A 20,878-nucleotide genomic window follows, 5' to 3' on the forward strand; every position below is an offset into this window, starting at 1 on the left:
CATTAGAGGCGGGAGGCATCGATCAGAACCACTTCGGTTAAGCTATAAGGCAATTGCAAGTGCCAATCATGTTCCGTCAGCGAATAACAGCACCGGCTAGAGATTTCCAAGAGGTCATTGGGTCTAAGCGGTTATCACTCATGAGGAGCGGTGCAACGGCGGGCACTAATTTGTACTCATTGTCCCCAAGTATGCAGCGCGTCCACTTTCTCTTGTTGCGCACCTTTCAGGAGGCGGGACCAACCAGCTGCTCCTATTGGTCAGAAAGAGAGAAGCTTAGTTCGTCTCTATCTCGCGGGGGAGGGAGGTGGACTGAGGACGGGGGAATAATCAACGAGATACTGTACTGTAAACTGGAAGGAATTCAACTTCTTCCGAATCTGACGGGCTACGGAAGCTCAGGAGGCACAACGACTGCCATTTTACAGGGCCTTGTTATGAATAGTGTCTCCCCTCCCCACGTCTTCAAGCTGCGGCATCAGAATTAAAATACCGAGGGGGCAGGACAGCACGAGTGTCGGTTGCCTGAACTGCTATGGCGGTGTGTCCCTTATGAGGGGGACAGAGCGGGGGGGGGCACAACACCATGGTGTAGCCTGCTTCCCCAAATTTAAAGTTTGATGTAGCAATTGAGCACCTCTCAATGAAAAACATCAATGTACAATCGAGTACATAAACGGATTCTTCTACCGGTAAATAGAAAGAAAGAAAGATCAGGTCAGATTTCTCTCTCACCCACGCACAAACTTAATAATAATGATGATTTGACAGCTCACCAATGCAACTGGTGGAGCCAGTGCAACCACTTACATCGTATCAAACTGGACTTAACTGACATACACTAACAGGGGATGTGAACTTTGAAGGCAGGGCTAAAGTTGCTGAAAAGGTGGTAAAAATACAGAGCTATGCAAACCAATGCCCCCCAGCGTGGAAGCTGGTGCTTCTTCACTGATGAGGTTCAGAATACCAAACACCTTGAATATAGACAATGCTTGGGCAGTTTCTTCCATGAAGGATGGTATCAGAGGTTAGGTAAAAGTCCTCTTGCCACCATCCCATTACACTTTTAAGTTATGGTTGCTGCAATGCAGTATTCTTTTCTAGAAGAGAAAACATTTGAAAATAGATTCTGGTTTGAACAGGATTCAAATGGAAAGTGAGTTGCCTGAAGTGGTGAGCGGCAAGCTGCCAGATCACAGTTGTTTGTCACCTCAGCCATGAATTCACTCCTTGGCTCTTGCTTCACCTCAGAGCTACAGTTGTAATATATGAATATTAGCCTATGTTGCAAGATTACCACATTACTGAAACCAAGTGTTTTGAACACTTATCACCTTTGATCATGTATATATTACACCATGTCTGATTATTCTGAGTAAGAACCAACACCTAGTCAATCGGTACTGTACTTTATCTTGAACATAAGCCCTTGGCAAAGTGTCTTTTAATTTTCAGAGAAATATGAAGAACAGAGAGATGGACTCCTCTACCACTATGATTCTAACCCATAAATATTTGATAATTAAAAGTAATATTTGCGTAACAGCTGGATTTCCAATTGCTAATAAACATCTAAAGCTAAATTGCTATGGACTTAGCTACACCAGAGAGGGTTCTTTTTTGCCACCGTATTTGAAAATGGTGATTTTGAAAATGCTTGGTGCTTCATAGCTAGTACTGGAACCATCTCAGCTTCTTGGATTAGACATTCAAAATATAGTTACTAGGTTTGCTTCATGAACTCAAAAATTGGACACCAGAAGGTCAGAATAGAGGAACTGACAAAAGATTAAACTAAAAAGTGGATAACTGCTTGATGACACAATTTGATTTATGAATGTTGCCACAGGCAAAAATAAATTGTTATTCTGCTTACAGGACAAATTGAAAAGATGATAGATTTTTACCAATGTCTGTCATTCATACGAGCTTGCACATATAGAATAACGCTGAGAGCAAGAATCAAACATCTACCATATGATGCCAATACTCATAGCAAAGGCACTTTGGTAGGCACTATTAAGCAACCCTGGGTAAGTAACACACTCTAGATCATGACTTTCCAAGAATCCATTAGTTGGCATGGCATGATTTGAACTGTTGGATGCCCTGCTTATTATCCTAAACTTCTGAGTATGCTCTAGGCTTGAGCCATAGTATGAAGCAATCTCTCTGATACTGGTATTTTGTTTCTAAACGAAATCCTGCTTTACTTACATTATCAGTCTACTTGCGGCTTCCTCTGAGGGCCGATTTCCTGACTTTAATCCTTTCGGCCTAGACTCTGATAATTGTTTCACATTACTAGATTGGCACCACTGCTGGAACACAATTCTAATCATGCATGCTAGCACCTATACCTTGTATCTTAGTAGGCTGTGCCAATTTCAACTCTTTTCAACTGTGCCAATTTCAACTCTTTTCTACAAAACCCAACTTCATCCTCTTCTGTACAGCCAAGTATCAACAGTGAACTAACAAATTCATGCATAGCCTTAAATTGTTTGAAACTATTTCATTCACTCAACACTTATATTGTCCTTGGTGTGGTGAATAAAATAGTAATTCATAACGCTTTAAAAGCAAATTGGCCTATGTTTAAGCTATTGCAAGATCTCCCACTCGTGGCTCCATTAGTATGAACATAGGTTTGTTTCATCTTTCTCCTGCAGGGTCTCAGAGCTGCTGCAAATGCCATAATGTCCTGACTCCAGGGGAGTAGACAAAGCAAGTCATTCCTTGTCCCTTGGTTTACGTATATCTTTTATTCCATTAATGTAGATTATGGCAGAAATTTGTACAGTATTGTGTCTACGAGCCTCTAGCTTCAGCCTACAAGGAATTTTTCTCCCAGGTGAAGTACTCTACTGTTCCAGAAGTCTGGCATCCTTGATGAAATTTCCTGCACCCAAAGAAGAACAGAGCTGGCAGTAGGAGGCCTCATTAGGAAAAGCACGCCTCAGTTTAAGAATGGACTTCAGGAACGGATTACATTCATAAACCGAGGTACCACTGTACAGTAGCTTGCTATGCACTGTAAGCCATACTTAGTTCTCTAGTGCTATTGTGAATCTTTTAGTATCTTCTAGTATGTGGGTCCTTTAGTGTTGAAGAGGGCTAAGCTAAGGGCTCATTGAAGATCTTTATCTTATCTTAAGCTAAGGGCTCATTGAAGATCTTTATCTCCATCAGGACATTTGGGAAGGGATATTCTCAGATTTCTAATAAAGTACAAGCCTTAGCAAAAAAAACCAAAACCTTCTCATAGACTCATTAAGGAGTTTGATTTCCAAGTATAGTTAATCATGTAAGTTGCTAGAGTGTGATATTAACATTGTCTCCTACCGTGGCACAATGTCGCATGAACTGGTACATACGACTCTACCTCAGTTAACACCCTTGTTTTTACTTCATTTAACAAGATGAGAAAAAACACATTTGTATCACAAAGTTAGCTTGTGGTAGAACATCTGTTTTGCCTGCAAAAGGTTCCAAGTTTCTCCTTGTAGAAAACACTACTGAGCTAGATGGTCAGTTTCCTATTATTGTTCCTTTGTTTGAAAATTGAAGAAATTGGAAACATCATGACCAACATTTTATGGTGCAATTGAGGGTGAAATTGTTATTAAAGGCCCATTGGAAATGGTCTGAAACAGGCTATATCAGTATCTGATTGCAAGGACTGAATGAGCATAATGCTCCCTGGCTAAACAAACATAAGGCTGTAACTTCTGTGCCCCCCCCCCCCTGTAAGTAGCGCAGACAGCCTTTTCAGAAAAAATTGTGGTCCTGAACTGTCTCACGGAAAATTCCATATTTCCCTGTGATCTCTCTTCTCAGCTATTTATATATGCATAATTCATGGGCTTTGCCCCTTTAAGATAAGGAATTCAAGAGTTTTATTCCCATCTACAGATAATTTGATAAAAGGTTGAATGCAATGCCTCTTGGAGCAAACATAATAAAGGGCAGCTTGTATAATAATTACCAAAAAAAACCACCCACCCTCTAACAGGAATAAGATCTTTTCCTACTGGAACATCAAACTTTATTAGTGAGGCAGGCCCTTTCAAAGGAACACGTAGTTGGCTCAACTCCAAAAAAAGAATATCAAGAGTACTGGCAACATAGCTGCCAAGTTATCCCTTTTTTAAAGGGATTTTCCCTTATGCTGAATAGGCTTCCTCGCGAGAAAAGGGAAAACCTGGCAGCTATGACTGGCAAAAGGGAGGAATCAATTCGAAAGATTCCAAAGTTGCAAATGCAACCCAATTAAATAAATGTAAACTAATTGGCTATACAGGGACATGGGTAGTGCTGTGGGTTGAACCAGAGCCTAGAGCTTGCCGATCAGAAGGTTGGCGGTTCGAATCCCCGCAATGGGGTGAACTCTCATTGTTCGGTCCCAGCTCCTGCCAACCTAGCAGTTCGAAAGCACGCCAAAAAGTGCAAGTAGATAAATAGGCAAGTAGATACCTTCCGGTGGGAAGGTAAACGGTGTTTCCGTGCATTGCTCTGGTTCACCACAAGCGGCTTAGTCATGCTGGCCACATGACCTGGAAGCTGTCTACGCTGGCTCCCTCGGCCTATAGAATGAGATGAGTGCCACAACCCCAGAGTCGTCCGCAACTGGACCTAATGGTCAGGGGTCCCTTTACCTTTAATTGGCTATACAAGTTTTACTTGATTAAATCAAGTAATGAAAATTTGCATATTTGTAAAAACAATATCCCTGAAGCAAAAGACATGCTTTGTTTTAAAGATGATGCACACATACATGATATCAAACATCTTAAAAACAGCATTCTTTCTGGTCATAATGGAGAATGCTTCTTATAAAATGGTGCTTGCTGCCTGCAGTTCTAAGCAAATTATTAAAAGTACTGTATCACTTTCCCCCTCACAGTCTGCTAACCAATTTACTGGGGAACCTATCAGTAGATTTAAAAAACTGCAACTGTTTAACCAAACTGATTATATTGTGCTTTAGGCAGTGAAACCTCTGGCATTGATTGGTTGGGTTGATTGGCGGCATACAATTCCAGTTGTTCAAGGAACCAAACAGCTAGCATTGCTACTTCTGTGAGGAAGGGGAATGTTGTCAGTTTGGAGGAGAGTAGAACCTCTCTTGGAGACAGGTGGTAGCAGAAGTCCCAAGATACAAGGAATCTGAGGAACAGGGAGGCCTGAGGCTACAATGCTGAAGGTAAGGCTCAGAGTTGGGAAGCGAATGACAATGAAGAACTTTAAGGAAGGCTAAGTAACTTGAGATGAGACATGAACTTAACACACCAAGGGTCCAATCATAAAGGGAACTCTGAATAAATTTCACAATGTTTAAGATCAGGAGTTGTATGCAGGAGGGACGGTATCTCAGATCAGGAGGGGGTGGAGGATACAGGTGTACTACGCAGCCTGGTCAGGAGACAAGATGGCTAATGGAAGCAGTCAGTAGACTGCCTTAGAAGCGAATTTGTCTGTTGAGGTGACTAAGGTCACTGCAGCACTCTGTCCTGACAATCCAAAGGGGTTAAGGGAGAGCTGGATATTGATTTGAATCAAGCAGCCAATTATTTAAGCTAGAGGCTTTCAGTTGCCTTTAATGCACTTAGAAGCGAAAGCCACTGTACAAAGAAGAGCAGAAGTGTAATGCTTTCCTGGTAGTTAATAGACAGGGGGAACATAGATAGTGTCTGGCACATGGAAGTTGTCAAGCAGCATTTCCCTGCTACCACTATCATGGAATACTTTTCAATCAGATATGATAATGAAGAACACAACTTGAATGGGAGAGGGAATGGAAACAAGGCAGAATCAACCATGCATGCATCCTTCATGGCCTTTGATTAAAAGAAAGCAATAGGGATGGTTGCATGCAAGGCACACTGTGCTACCCACTTCTCCTTCCATTTTTCAGGACAGTCAGAATGAAGCTGGAAAGCTATGGTGCTATTGCTACCCCTTAATTTAAAGTAGTGACAGGTGTAGTAACACCCTTCACACACAGTTTTGGGAAGGCAACTCTTAGCACAGGGAGTTATATAATATTTGGAACTATATTGTCATACTAGTCCCTGCTCTGGAAACTGGCCCAGTTAGATATGGTGAGGAATACCTTTACATACTGAATACCTGGACTGAAATCAAGGTTTAAAACCCTGCTTTGGTCTAAGAGGAACCCAGTGCGACATATGGTGATGCTGTTATCCTGTCTTACGCTGGGACATTCTTCTGTATTATAGGTGCTGAATAAAAAAAACTTAAGAGTTGTGACTTTGGTTTCATAATATGACTGCTGCTCAGCCTGCTATGGGAGACCAAAGCATATAAAAAGAAATTGTTTTAAAAATCAGAAACAGAGGAAGAAGTTGTACATGGCAGAATAGGCGCCTGCAACAGTGGTGACACACTTTGATATAAGGATTTCAGTATCTGTTCTACGTAAGTCCTGTATGGGTTGGGGCTCAGACTGTATTGCCAGAGACGTGGTGAGATGTGGGAAATACATTCAACATAGGGGAAATTAAAGCAATTTTTTAAAAAGCTTATCTTTCACCAATACACTTTTACAGTACATCTTACCAAGACAGTGAGTCTGCTAGTTTCAGTTTATCCTGGGGTGATAGAGCCTAAGGTTTCTCCAAGAAACAGCTTCCACATCCACTGGCAGCGCTTGGGACACCTCTCTATAGAAACCACAACACATTCTCCACCTTCCACGTAAGTACACAACCAGAAAAGCACAACACTCAGGATTCTCCTTTTGTTTCCAGAACAGGTTTAATCTAATATACATATTCCTAGGTACAGTAATAACCAGAATATGCCCATTGAAAAAGTTAAAAGGTAATTTGCCTCCAGACTCTGCTCAGCCTGGGATCCAAATAAAAATGAATGCTTGTTATTTCTACACAAAACTAGAGTTTAAAAAGTTGAGGTTCTATGAAGAGAGACGAGGACAGCAACAGTGAGAAATAACAGGAAAGCAGAAATTCCAGTAGGACCTACTGTTGCTGGTTTGGGAACTGCACCAAGTGCTTGCTAAAAAGAAGAAACATAGAGGCCCTCCACCCGCAAGAAGTCCAAACTCTTCAGATACCCTTGGAAAGGACTTGCTTGTCCAGAAGGAAATGTCATCCCTGATTTCAGGCAGAGGTTATCTATGGGACATCATTACCCATTCTTCAGCCCAAGGCTAAAGACAGGAAAAATCCATATTCCTTTGCCAAAATCTCCTTGCCATAACGTGGCAGAGCTGAATTCCCTACAGGGTCCCACATGAAACAGATGGGGATGACCAAGTGACATTGGGAACTTATGGAAAGGGGAAATGTATATGGGTCAAAGAGTCCATGATTTCCCCTTCAATGCAGGTGGGACTGAGACCCTCCATTACGCAGTTAGGGAATGTGAACATGCACAACAGGATCCAACATCTACAGAAACTAAGGACTTGTCACCTAAGGAGTCAAACATACATTAACTCTAGAGTCACATACAGAATCAACAGCTTTCCCCACAGAACAAAGTGCTCTGTGTCTACCCTCCCAACTTGCTTGTGTCTGACCTCAAACAAATCCTCATGTTCACAACTTTCACTAGAACCTCATATTCACAATTCTCACCATCACATCTCTCACAGCCTGAACTGCAACAGAGCAAGTCCATGTTTCCTCCCTGTAACAAGTGTGTGTCTTTGGAGAAACCTGCATTCACTGGAAGGACAAGGAAATTTCCGTTTTACTTTTGTGCAGATAAAAGCGAGCTCCAGTTTGGAATACCACTTCCATCAATAAGGAGCATCTCCATTAAAAACAGCATCATTAATTTAGTGCTCAAACTTTGGGACTGTTCCCGCGAACTCTCTGCCCCACCCAAAATCCAAGTTAAGTCTACAGGCGGGCAAAGCTGTGGAGCACAGGGGGTGTGTGTCAAATACTGCTTTCACCCCCATTCTGATAACCATTAATCTTGTTCATCTGGAAAGGTAAGAGAGAAACTCTGGAATGCTGGTGCTTCCTAAGAACTTTGCTACTGGGCCTCAGCTACAGGTGGTTCCGCAGGCACATCGGTCCCACTTCGCAAAGCATCAGCCTTGGAGAAGTTAGTCTCCAAGATGTGGCGCTGGAGGTGCCGCACCCACTCCTCTTGGATGGAGAGGGGCCCCTGGAACTCCACTTCGCAGAACCTGCACAAAGAGAACACAAAAGTCTATTTGAACCAAGCTGAAGATTTGCTTATCTCAAAACGCATAGGAAAACCCTCTAAAAGTAGAATGCGGGAAAGGGTGTGTGGGAATTGAGGTTGCCTGCCCATCTCTTGCCCTGCCTCCAAAAGGCCTGGTACAAGAAGATTGTTGCCTATAATAGGTTTAAGAGCAAACTGCCCACACTATAAAGCCATTCAAATTTCCCTGCAGAAAAAGGGATTAGCAAAATGGAACAATGGCACAAACCTGCACTTCAGCGTGTAGATGTTGCCCACAAACTTTACCAAGGAGGTCTGTGGTGGCCTAGGAACCAAGGAGGGCACAGGTCTCACTCTGGGAGGTGGCTGGCGGACATCTTCAACCTTCTGCTGCAGATCAGCAATCTCCTCTTCTCGAGGTGGAGGAGCCTCAACGGGCTTGGCCTGCCTTCGTTCAAACTCTAGTGAACAGGGGGGGAATTTGTTTCGGAAAGGATGCTGGGATATAGCCAACAGCATTGGCTGTGATGTATTTGGAATGAAAAAGGAACTTTGTGAAAACATTTTTATGAAGAAAAGAAAGGTGGGGCAGGAGAAAGTCTAGAAGTCATGCAGGAGAGTGGGGAAGCTACAGGAACGGCATTGTCATGTTGTGCATCTCCCCGTGACTAAGATCTTTACATGCCAGTCTGTTGAGGAATTCCTCTGAGGCCCTTAGCTGAAGCTACCCAAAGCATTGGGGCCAATGAGTAATTTGGGAACACTGAAAAATTAGATGGGTGCCTGAACATTCACTGCTACCACTCCTACCCCCAGGAAGATACAGCTGCCTCCTCAAGAAGGCCTCCCGACTGACCAGAAAGCCTTGTACCCAGATGGGCCCTGTGTTGAAAATCTGGGAGAAATGACTCACTGTTTATGTTATGCTGCTGATGCTCCTCCATCTTTACCAGCGACAGAGGTGACGTGACTGCAGGTCGATCACCACCATTGAGGCCACTGCCACTGCCACCATCCACAGCTTTGCTAGGCTCACTGGGCACTATCTCCCCACCGAGGTTTCTGTTCGCCAGTGGAGGGCTGCCTGCCTGCAGGCTCAGAGGAGCCCTCTTCCCGGAAGCATCGTTGTCGCGCACGTGAGATGCATTGCGGAACTTTTTGGTGAAGGGCCGCCCACCTTGGATGTAGCTGCGATAGGCTCCGGCTTTCTGGGGACGATGCTTGATCCACTCACTCAAAGTCTCGATTGGGGAGCCGTTCACACACCATTCAGTCACTCCAAACTGCCTGAGGTGTGCGCGAGCATGGCTGGCCAGTGCCTTGCGGTTCTCAAAGTAGAGGCCACACAGTTCACAGCAGGCTTCGGTGGCTGGGAGCAGAAATGGCAGGGAGCTAGACTGAGCAAAACCTTCAGTAAAGGACTTAAGCAGTAACAGTTCAAGTGTGGAGCACCAGGACTTATTTGCTCCATGGCACTACTCTTATTTCCCCACAAAGGATCCCCAGGGATCAATACCAACAGCCCGAAAAGCCCACTTTGAAACTCCTAAGCAGTGCCATCACCTGTAGCCCACAAGTCAAGTAAACCAAACCCCAGAATCATTTGCCCATAAATAGGCAAGTTGCATACCTTTGCCCACTTTGGCCCTACGGCTGAAGACATGAAAGTTTACACCAATTACTGATTTGCCCAATGTTTGAACCCCCAAAGATAATGAAATAACTCTACCAGCCAGAGGATGCATAAAGGCTAGCTGATACAAGGGAAGGAGAAGAGACAACGTACCACACCAGGGTTGTTGGCTAACTCTAAGCCCACTACATGTTTTAAAAAAACCCCTACCTATCAGGACACTGCCTTGCCTCAAAAGGCTGTAGTGGAATACCTTTTATATGAGGTCCATATGTACACTGTTGCATCTACCCTCCCACTCTCAACAAGCCTGAAAGAAACTCAATTTCATAAGGGAAGGCCTTGAAATAGAATACCAAGGTTTTTCAGGATCCCAACCTTATCCCTTCCCCCATTCTGGGGTTGCACTTACATGTATGAGTGGGCTTGTCGTGCACATGCTTGGCTTTGAATGGCAATTCCGTCTGGATGTAGGTTTTCTGCTTCAATTCACTGTGGCCGCTCAGCCGCTCATCTGGCAGTGGGCGCTTAGTGGAGAGTGGTGCCAAGAAGCCCTCTGGTGACTTGAGTGGTGATAGACTAACCTCCCGACCAAGGTGTGGTTTCCCAGTCCTCCCGCCCAGTGGGGACAAAGCCATGGGTTGCAGCATTTTCCCAGGGGATTTAGGATCAGCTCCATCCTCCCCCATGGGCTGTGGAAGCTCAATGCTCATTGTGCTTGGCTCTTTCTTTATCAAGCACGGCTTGTTCTTTTTCTTTATGATTTCTCGTAGCGTGTCGATGGGGGAGCCATTGACTGACCATTCAGTTACTCCCATCTGGCGCAAGTGAGATCTGGCATGGCTGGAGAGCCCCTTCCGGTTCTCAAAAAACTCACCACAAAACTCACACCGAATATCCCGCACGGGGTCAGCACGAGAGGCTGCAAAAGACAAATAAAAATGCACAGAGAATGCTTTACACTCAAAGGCAAGTAATTAGCAACCAGTCATGCACCTCTCACAACCTTATTTATTTCTGCAGTGCTTTTCAAAACACACACACACACACACAAAATGAACTACTTATCTCACTTATATCTGATAAGCCATCCATATCATTTAAGGGCTGAACAGGTTCCAGGTCTGGGTCTTCCACGCCTGAAGCTAGCATGCTTCTCAACACTCTGCTAGGTCTAGAGCAGGCATCCCCAAACTGCGGCCCTCCAGATGTTTTGGCCTACAACTCCCATGATCCCTAGCTAACAGGACCAGTGGTCGGGGAAAATGGGAATTGTAGTCCAAAACATCTGGAGGGCCAAAGTTTGGGGGTGCCTGGTCTAGAGTGACTGCACATTTGGAGACAGGAGTATCTGAATATTTGCATTTATTTTGCCAATCAGGAAACACAGAAAGTTTCTCACTGTACTAAGGCACCAATTGCTAATAACAATCTTACAAGGAATCCATACAACATGGTCACAAGCTCTCAGAACCTCCAGTGCAGGAATGCATGAGCATAAAGCTGATGCTATCTGAGATCTTGATTATTAGGCAGCAGCACCCTGTTTACTGAGAGAAAAAAATCATGTAGCCCTAATTCCCAATTCTTCACTTTCACACCCATTCTAACATGCATTTTTGCCCATCACCAAAGGCTTATGCATACAGCCCCTGTTGCTAACACTTACAGAGATTGAGTGGGGACATCTCCTCCCGTGGTGACCAAGCTCTATCAGATAGATGTGAATCATTATGAAGTCCCCCAGACATCATTTCCCGCTTGATTTCCATACGCAGCTGATCTTGTTTCAGTTTCTTGTGCAAAGAGGGAGAAGAAAGCCCAGGGAAGATTTTTCTAGCAGTTGGGGGAGAAGAGGTAGGAGAGTGCCCCAAAGGGCTCCCTGGCTGCTGTGACTTCTTAGGCATGGGAGGCACATGGCTCTCCCCTGGACCGCGTGACTCCAGGGAGCCCCCAAGAACAGATGGAGCAAGTGATTTCTGACCCTGTGCTGGGGAGTTGGAGGTACTGGTCCGAGGCTGAGCTCGCCTTTTTAGGATTTCTCGGAGGGTGTCGATGGGAGAGCCATTCACATACCACTCAGTTACCCCCATCTGACGAAGGTGCGACCTGGCATGGCTGGAGAGCCCTTTCCGGTTCTCAAAATATTCACCGCAGAACTCACACCTGATATCCCGCACAGGTTCTGCTCCAGAGGCTGAAGAGAAAGAGGAGAGGAGAGACAGACTATTACAGAGGCTGAAAAAAAGGATTGGGCAGGGAGCAGGATGTGACGTGGACACCAACTAGGTTACTCCCTTACAAGGCAGTATGAAGCAGGCACAAAGCACAAGGATTTCACACAAGACAAAGCTGATACCGTAACAAGATTGGCCAAATAAAAAAATAAACCACCAACAATTCCTGTGAAGCATGAAAGCTGGGGTAGGATGTGGTCAGAGCAGGGGACACTGGATACATGACAGGAGACAGTGAAGAGCAGGTGCTGCCAAATTATAAAAAAATGCTGAGAATGGCTGGTCCTATGTCATGAGATTAACAAGGAGGTATACCAGAAGCTGTGTGCTTTCCTTCGCACCCTGATCAAGCTTTCAAAGGAAGATGATCATGTGTGTGCAAGGAACCAGGCATGAAGGCCAGTTTCTTCTCCATGATCCCACTGTCTCCTTCAAAACGAAGGGCCACCCGTCTGGATGAAAGTACATTTGCTGTACAGCTGAATAGGAAATCCCACAATGAGAAATGCTGAATACCCTTTCCCATCCCAGAATTCAATGCCTTAATTCTCCCTGTCAGGGAGAAAGGGAAGACTCATTTCCCAATGTGGGTCAGGGGAAGAACCACCAAGTGCTCTGTATTTGCCACCGTAAGCTTGAGCCATGCAGCCTCCTTTAGGTAATGCAGGACAGCTAGTGCAAAGGGGTGAAACACACCATTCAATATGGGGTGTCCCTGGCTATTTAACAGCTTTAAAGCCAGCAGTATGCAGATCACACTTTGGTCTCATCTACTCTCCCTGCACTGAGGGAGGGAAATAGCTGGAATCCCACCACCTTGAGGCAGTTGTCACCTCCATCTCTGAAATGGGTCACAGTGCCACTTTAAAGCCCTGGTAAAATTGTAAATGGCAGATGCAATCTTCTTCCTTGCTCTGTAACTGCTAAGACATTAAATGCCATGGAGAAACACATCAGTACTGAGCATTTTGCTGACACTAAACAAAGCCAATGAGTGCTGTAAAAAATTCAGCAGTCAATTTCAAACCAATGGCCACAAAAGGGCTCAGGCTATGTAAAATTGCACACTCTTCCCTTCAAAATGTTTAATTAATTCCCCTTCCATCTGCAGCAGATCAGATTGAATCCACGCTTGTCTTGTGATACCCTTAATTGAAGAGCAACCATATAGCCTTCTCCTATCTGGGACAGGGAGATGCCATCCATTTGGAGCAAGATATAACCGTGGAGAAAATACCCGGACAGGGAAGAGTTAACTTCAGCACACGCACAGGCCAGCTGGGAAAGCTGCATTATACATTTCAGAAAAAGCTTTGCAAGAAAAGCATGTGGGCCAAAATGCTTGCTTCCCCAACCCTTTGCTGCTTATTGGACATGGTGGCAGGAAAATGGCAAGGGGCCTGGATTTCTAAGCGTACAGCTCCATGTCACATAAACAAGACTAGGAAGGGGGAGAGGAAGAGGAGGGGACAGGAGGCAGTGCTGATAGAACCTACAGAGATTGAGTGGAGCCATCTCAGCATCTGCTGCCCAATACGCACTGGAAGAAAGACCCTGTTTCCTTTGCAGGCTGGCCGCAGCTGACAGCCTGTGGCCATGTGGCTTCAACTTCTTGGATGGCGGAGGGGAGTGAGGTGAGAGTACAGATGGCTGTTTGCCCAAAGGCCTTGGTGCGTGTGCTTGTTTCATGCCTGTGGCAGGCGCTGCTGTAGCTGTGCTCTTTGGGCTGGGTCCATCAGAGCTCCCAGTCTCCCCTAATGTTTCTCTCTCACTATGGAGGAGAGAGGGAGGGAGGCCTTTGAAGTCTTCGCTTTTGATGAGATCATTTAAAACATCAATAGGAGATCCTTTAGCATCTGGATCGCTCACTCCCAGGTGTCTCAGGTGGGCTCTAGCGTGACTCGACAGCCCTTTTCTGGTTTCAAACCAGGCACCACATAACTGGCAGTCAATTTCTCTGCCCGAGTCACTATCTACAGCTGCGGAAAAAAGAACACATTGATCACAATAGATACGATCACACAAGTGATGTGTCTCAAGTACCCGTTACAACCTGAAAATGACCTTCTTCCTTTTTTTTTGTTTTTTGTTCTAAAGGCCCCATTTCTTACTCCAGAAATGGTAAAGTGGTTTCCTAGTAGGATTTAGCAAGCAGCCCTAAAGGAAAGCCAAGTTATTCACCTGTACCCACTGATGCTGGCTTAACAGTTAAGCAGAAATTCTCTCAGAAGACTTGCATTTAACCAGATTTCCTTTTAGTGGCCCAGGTCAAGTTTTCAAATATTCTCTTTCCTGAAAACATGATGCTCAAGCCTTTTCCATTTCAGCTTAAACCACCAGGCATTTCAGACACCAGTAACTTTTGAAAACGGCAATGTCAAAAACTGCAGTGTGTCAGACAGCCCTAGTCCCAGACTGAGCAAAGCTTCAAGCTGCCAGCCGGGTTCATGCTGGAAAAGCAATGTGGCAAACAGAAAGAGTGACTTAAAAAATTAAACCGTCAATTTAAGAGGTCCAAAGCATTTGCATTTTTGCCTAGCATTTCAATCCTTCAGACTGAAGAATCTTAATGTAAATGGTTATCCCCAACAATGGCACAACAACACTTTCCAAACTGTAATTGTTTCTCATGCCTGTAAGGTCCATGAGGCTTCTTCGATCCACTATTAAGCTTTGCATTTGATTTCAAAATAAAGATGGACAGCAGTGACGTTTTCAGTGCTATGACTCTTACGTAGTCTAGCAGCATGTGGTATAAGTCATTAGGAAGAAATGGGTTGAACCCAGAATTGACAGCTGTTATTACTCAATGAGGGCAGAACTGCCACTTTAAGAGTTTATTTTAGTGCATGCAGATTTATGCCAATTTCCGTCACAAGCAAATTCAAATTCCCAGGAATGTTCAAAGAAGTCATGTAAAGTATCTAGAAAACTGCAAAGTTTGTTGGTTATAAACCTCCACTTTCATATACAACTGACCGGATGAAACACAGTTCAAAATCATATCAGCCAAGGCAGAGCCTAAAAGCAAAGAACAATAAAAGCAAAGGTTCTCGCAGCAATTTCTAAAATATGAAATGCAGGTAAAATATCAATGCCTGGGGCAAAGAGTTATGTTTAGGAATTGATTACACCTCAAAATGGGAATGGGAAGCAGCTGTATAAATGGTGTTGACTTTCTCAGCAACTGTTTTTCAATTGTATGCTTGAGGAAGAATCGCAACATATCTAAGGACTCCAGTGCTCAACTGACACCATAATATTATGTTAAGAATCTGCGGCCCATGACAATGCAGTTAGAGAAGAAGGCAAATGGGACTTGGAAAAGGGGCTTTTAAATTGAAGGTTCCCAGATGAAAGAAGCAGGAACTCAGTTGTGGGGTGGACAGGTCAGGATGTCATCCAACACTTCCTTACAACTGATGCTGCAGACTTTGTTGCTGCTGGGTCAATAGAAGATACCACAATACACACCTTGTGCATTGTTTGCTTTCCCCACCTCCAGATAGGACTGGCCTTGACTGGCCTTGGTACCTTGAGCCAAGCCCAGCAGAAAATTCCCCACTCTTTACGATTCTCCTTACCTCTGCCTCAACACACCAAGTGAGAACTCACTACTCCCTCACCAGCAACAGCTGCAAAACGGCTTTTAAAAAGGACTGAAATGGCAGAAGCAGTGCTGATTTTCTGTTATTTCCCACCAATGCAAGAGAAGACTGAAGCAGGGATACTGGGTGGCTTGTGCCATTTCTGCCAGCTTTAATAGAAAACACAGTTGAAGAGATCTAGCCTTGAATATGATAGCGCAAAAGAAGCACAAATTATGTAAGTCTCCAAGCTCCAACATCAGCTGCAAGTCCACAAGCCTTACTATAGGCTCTGAGAAGAAGGGCAAACAGATAATATACAACAGGGGAAGCAATGACTCAGATGCAGCAGAAATTGCTTTTAATTAGGTACTGAGAGCACTAAATTCCTCACTCTTTATTCTGAAAGATTGCTAAGTATTTTGGTTTTAAATGAACAGCTATGCACAAGATCTCAGAGGGTGTCTCAGTCTTTTCTTCTAAGAAGAGTTTCACTCAGGGCTTTGGAAAGAAACATAGTCTCTATACAGTAGTTGCTCTCTCTTCAAGAGATAAACATCCCTACTTTCACCAGTGACTTTAAAAATCTCCAGGTACAAATCAAAAGGACACATCCAATGAATAAAATAATTTTGTGGCCCATCCAATGAATAAAATAATTATGACTGACCATCTTGGAGATGGGTTTCGGGGAAGAGCCAGTTGAGGAAACTTCCACTTTTGGGAAAAGAGATTTACTGAAAAGGTGCCTAAGAATAATATTTTTTTAAAACTCCTGCTCACACAGCTTAGAGAAGGGAATAAACCCTTCTGGACAACACCAAAGGATCACAGTGAAGTTCATCAATTGTTCTAGAAATAGGAAGGGACCCTTTTGCAGGAGTCCTTTATGCCCTTCTTTTATTGTGGTGTATACAAGATGCCGTCTGTGTGAATGCAGCAAGCAGCCTGTGCAGAGCCAATAGATGTAAAATGTGCCTTGGGGTGGGCAGCCCTACACTGGTTCACGCTACAAGGTAATGTGAAACACAAGAGCTCCCTGCAGCACCAAACTGCAAGCCAGCTCTCCTGTTCACAAGCAGCATCAGCATCAAACAGACTCACTTAGATTTAAGGGGCCTTCTTCCTCCGGTTGTGACCACTGTGCTTTAGGAGAACTCTGCAGAGGGCTCAGCGGTAGCTTGGGGCTTTTGTCTTCGGGGGTCTTTGGCAGAGGAGAACCAGGCAGAGCAGGTGTCACTTTCTTGAGTATGGGAGATCCTGGCTGGGCAACATTCTTGGGGGTGAAACCTGGAGGGCATTTGATTGCTTTGTTTATAGGTGCCTCTTGCGGCCGTTCCGTAGCTTTGTTGAGAGGCAGCAATGTTGGCTGTGAGGACCCTGCAGTCCCTTCTTTGGGAGAAGCAGATTTTTTGCTAAGACTTGGAGAGATGGGGCCACTGTCCACTTTGCCCTTCTGCTTCATCAGTTCATAGAGCAAGTCGATGGGGGCTCCGCTGCTCTCAGACTCAGCCACACCGAGCTGACGTAAGTGAGAACGGGCATGGCTGGACAAGCCCTTGCGGGTCTCGAAGCAGATGCCACAGACCTCACATGTTGTGAGGTTTGGTGCTGGAAAGAGGAGAGTGACTTATTGAGACAAGGTTAAGCTTAACCCCACACTGCCTTTGCTACCAGTCAGTACAGCACAAGCGTACACCATGTTATCTTGATTTGGACCCCGCTCCATAAACAAGCCAGATATCATCAGTTTAGCATTGGACTAGCTAAATAGACTGGCTCTTTCAGTCTATTTTGCAACAGATGACTTCACTAAACTTTAGTAAAAAATGGTGCTTGATGGTCAAATTCCTTCTGCGAAAATCAGCATCACAACTACTAGTCCGCCCTGCAACCATCACTTTGACCCGTGTTCTCACACAAAATTGGTGACATGCACCTTATGCTAAGTTGATGAAAGCCACACTATAAATACCTCCTTTTGTTTCCTTGTTCACAAAACATTATAATTCTTATTTTCAGTAACATTTCAAGTATCACGGCCTGATTCTCCTACCCAAATACAGTCAAAAACAATGAAGTCTATTCCATCAGACTGCAGCAGAGGTAAATATAGGAGGGCCATTTGATTGTCTGCTGAGAGACCAGCTTTATCAGACCCACCTTCTCCCTGAATTGTTTCCATCCCAGTTGGTCATTATAAGAACTACAATGAAACCTTAAGAATTGATGCCTGAATTTCCTCATTTTCCTCTTCCTTCCTCATTCATTTTTCCATTAGTATTGTGTCTTTTAGACTGTAAGCTGTGAGCCTTTTCAGCCACAGAGTTGGGTAAAAATGCTTTAAATAATATTTATACCAAGTGGCTACTTGTGATCATTTTAAAGCTGAAATCAGAAATATTTGTTTCTTCTTGGTTTCAAGAGCATTACAATATTAACTCAGAAAGTTAAGATCCCTCACAGCATATATTCTACATTTCCTTTAAAATGAAGAAAAACCACAAAATGGCTATTTGGCTGTTCACTGTAACAAGCAATGGGAAAAATACCGCAACCCCCAAATCAATAATGGTACATAATGTTGGTAGATCATATTTGCACAAGGGTTCATTAATTAGCTATTTGTTAAGCTGACTGCTGTCCTTCACAATGTACTTTTACATAAAGCAAAAGAAAATAGAAAATACTGTATACTGTATTAGCCACATATTGAAAAAGAAACATTTTATTAAACCCTCAGTATTTAACACAAATATTGCAAACTTATGAAACACACTGAATTCTTTTTGCTATTTTTTATGTGAACAATACTTTTGCTAGTCATGAAACCTTTCAAATTATTTCACCAAGAGACAGTGTAAATTATAAGCAGTGACACCACTCTATAAAACAAGTGGTAAGCAAAGGGTTCAGATCTGCATTAAAGCCAGCTAATGGGACTGTCACCATCACATACACCATAGACAAGGCTCAGCAGCAACCTCAACAGACTCACTTTTGGAATCCTGGGAATCTGCCTTATTGCTAGAAGGTTCAGGAGAGAGTGAGCTTCCTATTCTGTTAGGTATATGGTCTAATGACCCAGCCAGAGAACTTTTCTTCTGGAGGGGTGGTGACCCCATCTCTGCAGTGACCATCTCTTCTTCTTCCTCAGAAGCCATAACTACCAAAATATAAAAGAGAATATGGGGTTTGAACTGGAAAATAAATAATGCAAAGAGATTAAGCACCATACAAGCTACATTTGCCTCATAGTGCCAGTTAAGAAAAGCAAAACATGATTAATTCCTGCAAATGATTAAGTCTTGCAAAGTTCAATGAGACTTTTTTTCCGGATTAAGTGTGTCTAGGATTACAATTTAACTAATTCACTAAAAAACGAACCAGCACTAATGGCCTTTAATAGTTTTAGCATTTTAAGGCATGATTATAATAAACAAGTCTGTCTTGCTAGATAAGAAGACAGAAAACATTGGTTACTCGCTGTCTGTTGGATGAGCTAAGCAAATTCCTTAGATTAATACAATAACAATAGTCACATCAGCTAAGCCACCAATTAGTTATTTTCTAGTTACAGGGTTTTTCAGTTGCAGGACAAAGCACCACACTGAGTGGCATTTACAGTAGTTATACACACAAGAACCCAGCACAGATGCAGGGGGAAATTGTACTGATGAAGAAACCAGTAATTACAAACAAAAGAGAATGGGTATAAATATTTTCAATACAGGGGGGGGGGATTTGCCAGAGCAAGACAGTGACGTAACATTATATAAAACTGTTTCCGACAAGGAGCAAAGTTTAAACTAATCTCTTATGATCCAACAACAGATACAGTACTGTGAAAAGAACTACAGTAGCATTACAAAAAGTCATTTAGCCCAAAACAGACGATGAGAATTTCTGAAGGCTCAATCCTAAACACTCTTACCCTGGGAATAGCTATTTTTACAGAGAGTCAGCATGGTATTGTGGTGTCCAAATAAAACTGCAGAGGTTCTGATTCAAATTCCCACTCAGCCATTAAGCTTACCCAGTGATCTTGGGCCAGCCACTCTCTTTCAGCCTGGCCTACCTAAACTAGCCTTATAAAGTGGGGAGAGAAAGAATCATGTATGCCATCCTGAGCTCCTTGGAAGAATGGCATAATATAATTGTAATACTATATGTAAATATAAATAAATAACTTACTTCTGAATAGACACACATAGGCTCAAACTGCAAAAAAAGATAGGGATGGGGAAGATGAGCAGAATAGGGAATCTTCTCCTAAGTAAGACTGATCCCAACTGTTGTTTTCTGGACAAATTCACTATAATTCAAGATAATATCAGCTACTATTTTTTTATTCTTCAAAATTATTTAAATATACAACAAAGTAGGCAATCGGAAACGCAGGTTAAAGTAGAATTACTGTATTCTATTGTTTATATTACTAGACTGGCAAGATTAAAAGACAGAAGTCAGCCATTCCAACCTTCAAAGTGCTGGACAGCCAAAAACAGACACGAGAGAACTTATTGCATTAAAAAATAAATAACTTCCAACCTATGTTGTAGGTATGCATATTTCTCATAGTGCAATACAACCAATTCTTGGTGTCTTACTTTGGGCTTTAGACAAGAGTCAGTAACATTCTTTTCAGGATTTTCAAAATTCACTTTAATATGATGTATCCACAAGGGAGGTTAGGAAGTCAAAAGAAACGAGAGCCGATTTGCCTCGATGTGGATTATTACCGTTCCCGCAACGGACAAAAAATGCTTTATTTTTTTTTAAAAAGAAGTCTCACTTTCGATTGCCAGCTGCTGCCAGAGGGCGCGGACCAGACGTGACAGGCGCTGGCCAGTGGCTCCGGGTGCTGCAGAGGCTAAACGGGAGGCGGCCGAAAGGTTGCTGACCAGCGGGGAAGGCACGGCCGAGATACCCGGGCGCCCCGTTGGCGGGGAAGGAGGAGGAGAGCCGCGGGCTACCAGGCCTTGACAGGAAAGCTATCACGGACTCTGCTCGGAGAAACAAGGCGCTGCCTCCTGCCAGCAACCCAACCCGACCTCACGCCACCCCCAGAAAGGGACAGGCGCCGCGATCCCTGAAGGCGCAGCCCGGGCTGCCCCGAAGGCGGCGGGCGAGGGGGGGGCGACGAAGGAAAAGCGGGTCTCCAGCCTGACACCCCCCAATCGGCCCTCCTGCCTGACGGACATGTCTTCCTCCTCGCCTTCCGGGGACTT

The 20,878-nt window shown here is 43.9% G+C and overlaps 1 protein-coding gene across 14 annotated transcripts in view; it reads right to left on the reverse strand.

Annotated features, from left to right (window-relative positions):
* Positions 1-15: 15 nt before the first annotated feature.
* WIZ (WIZ zinc finger) overlaps positions 16-20,878 on the reverse strand; it is a 71,333-nt gene continuing 50,470 nt past the window's right edge. For 10 of the 14 annotated variants that reach the window (XM_035104739.2, XM_035104738.2, XM_035104740.2 and 7 more), the window contains 8 exons: positions 18,646-18,813; positions 16,752-17,258; positions 13,557-14,039; positions 11,493-12,020; positions 10,236-10,745; positions 9,104-9,559; positions 8,459-8,651; positions 16-8,191 (listed from right to left, as the gene is read on the reverse strand). In XM_035104739.2, coding sequence (XP_034960630.1) covers positions 8,035-8,191; positions 8,459-8,651; positions 9,104-9,559; positions 10,236-10,745; positions 11,493-12,020; positions 13,557-14,039; positions 16,752-17,258; positions 18,646-18,813 — 3,002 coding nt within the window. In that variant the 3' untranslated portion in view covers positions 16-8,034. Of the gene's footprint in view, positions 8,192-8,458; positions 8,652-9,103; positions 9,560-10,235; positions 10,746-11,492; positions 12,021-13,556; positions 14,040-16,751; positions 17,259-18,645; positions 18,814-19,841; positions 20,858-20,878 lie in introns of those variants that run through there. The other 4 variants (XM_035104751.2, XM_035104750.2, XM_060271782.1 and 1 more) reach the window with 4 other exon arrangements.

The sequence above is a fragment of the Zootoca vivipara genome, chromosome 2, assembly GCF_963506605.1.
Source record: "Zootoca vivipara chromosome 2, rZooViv1.1, whole genome shotgun sequence".
Classification (NCBI taxonomy): Eukaryota; Metazoa; Chordata; class Lepidosauria; order Squamata; family Lacertidae; genus Zootoca; species Zootoca vivipara.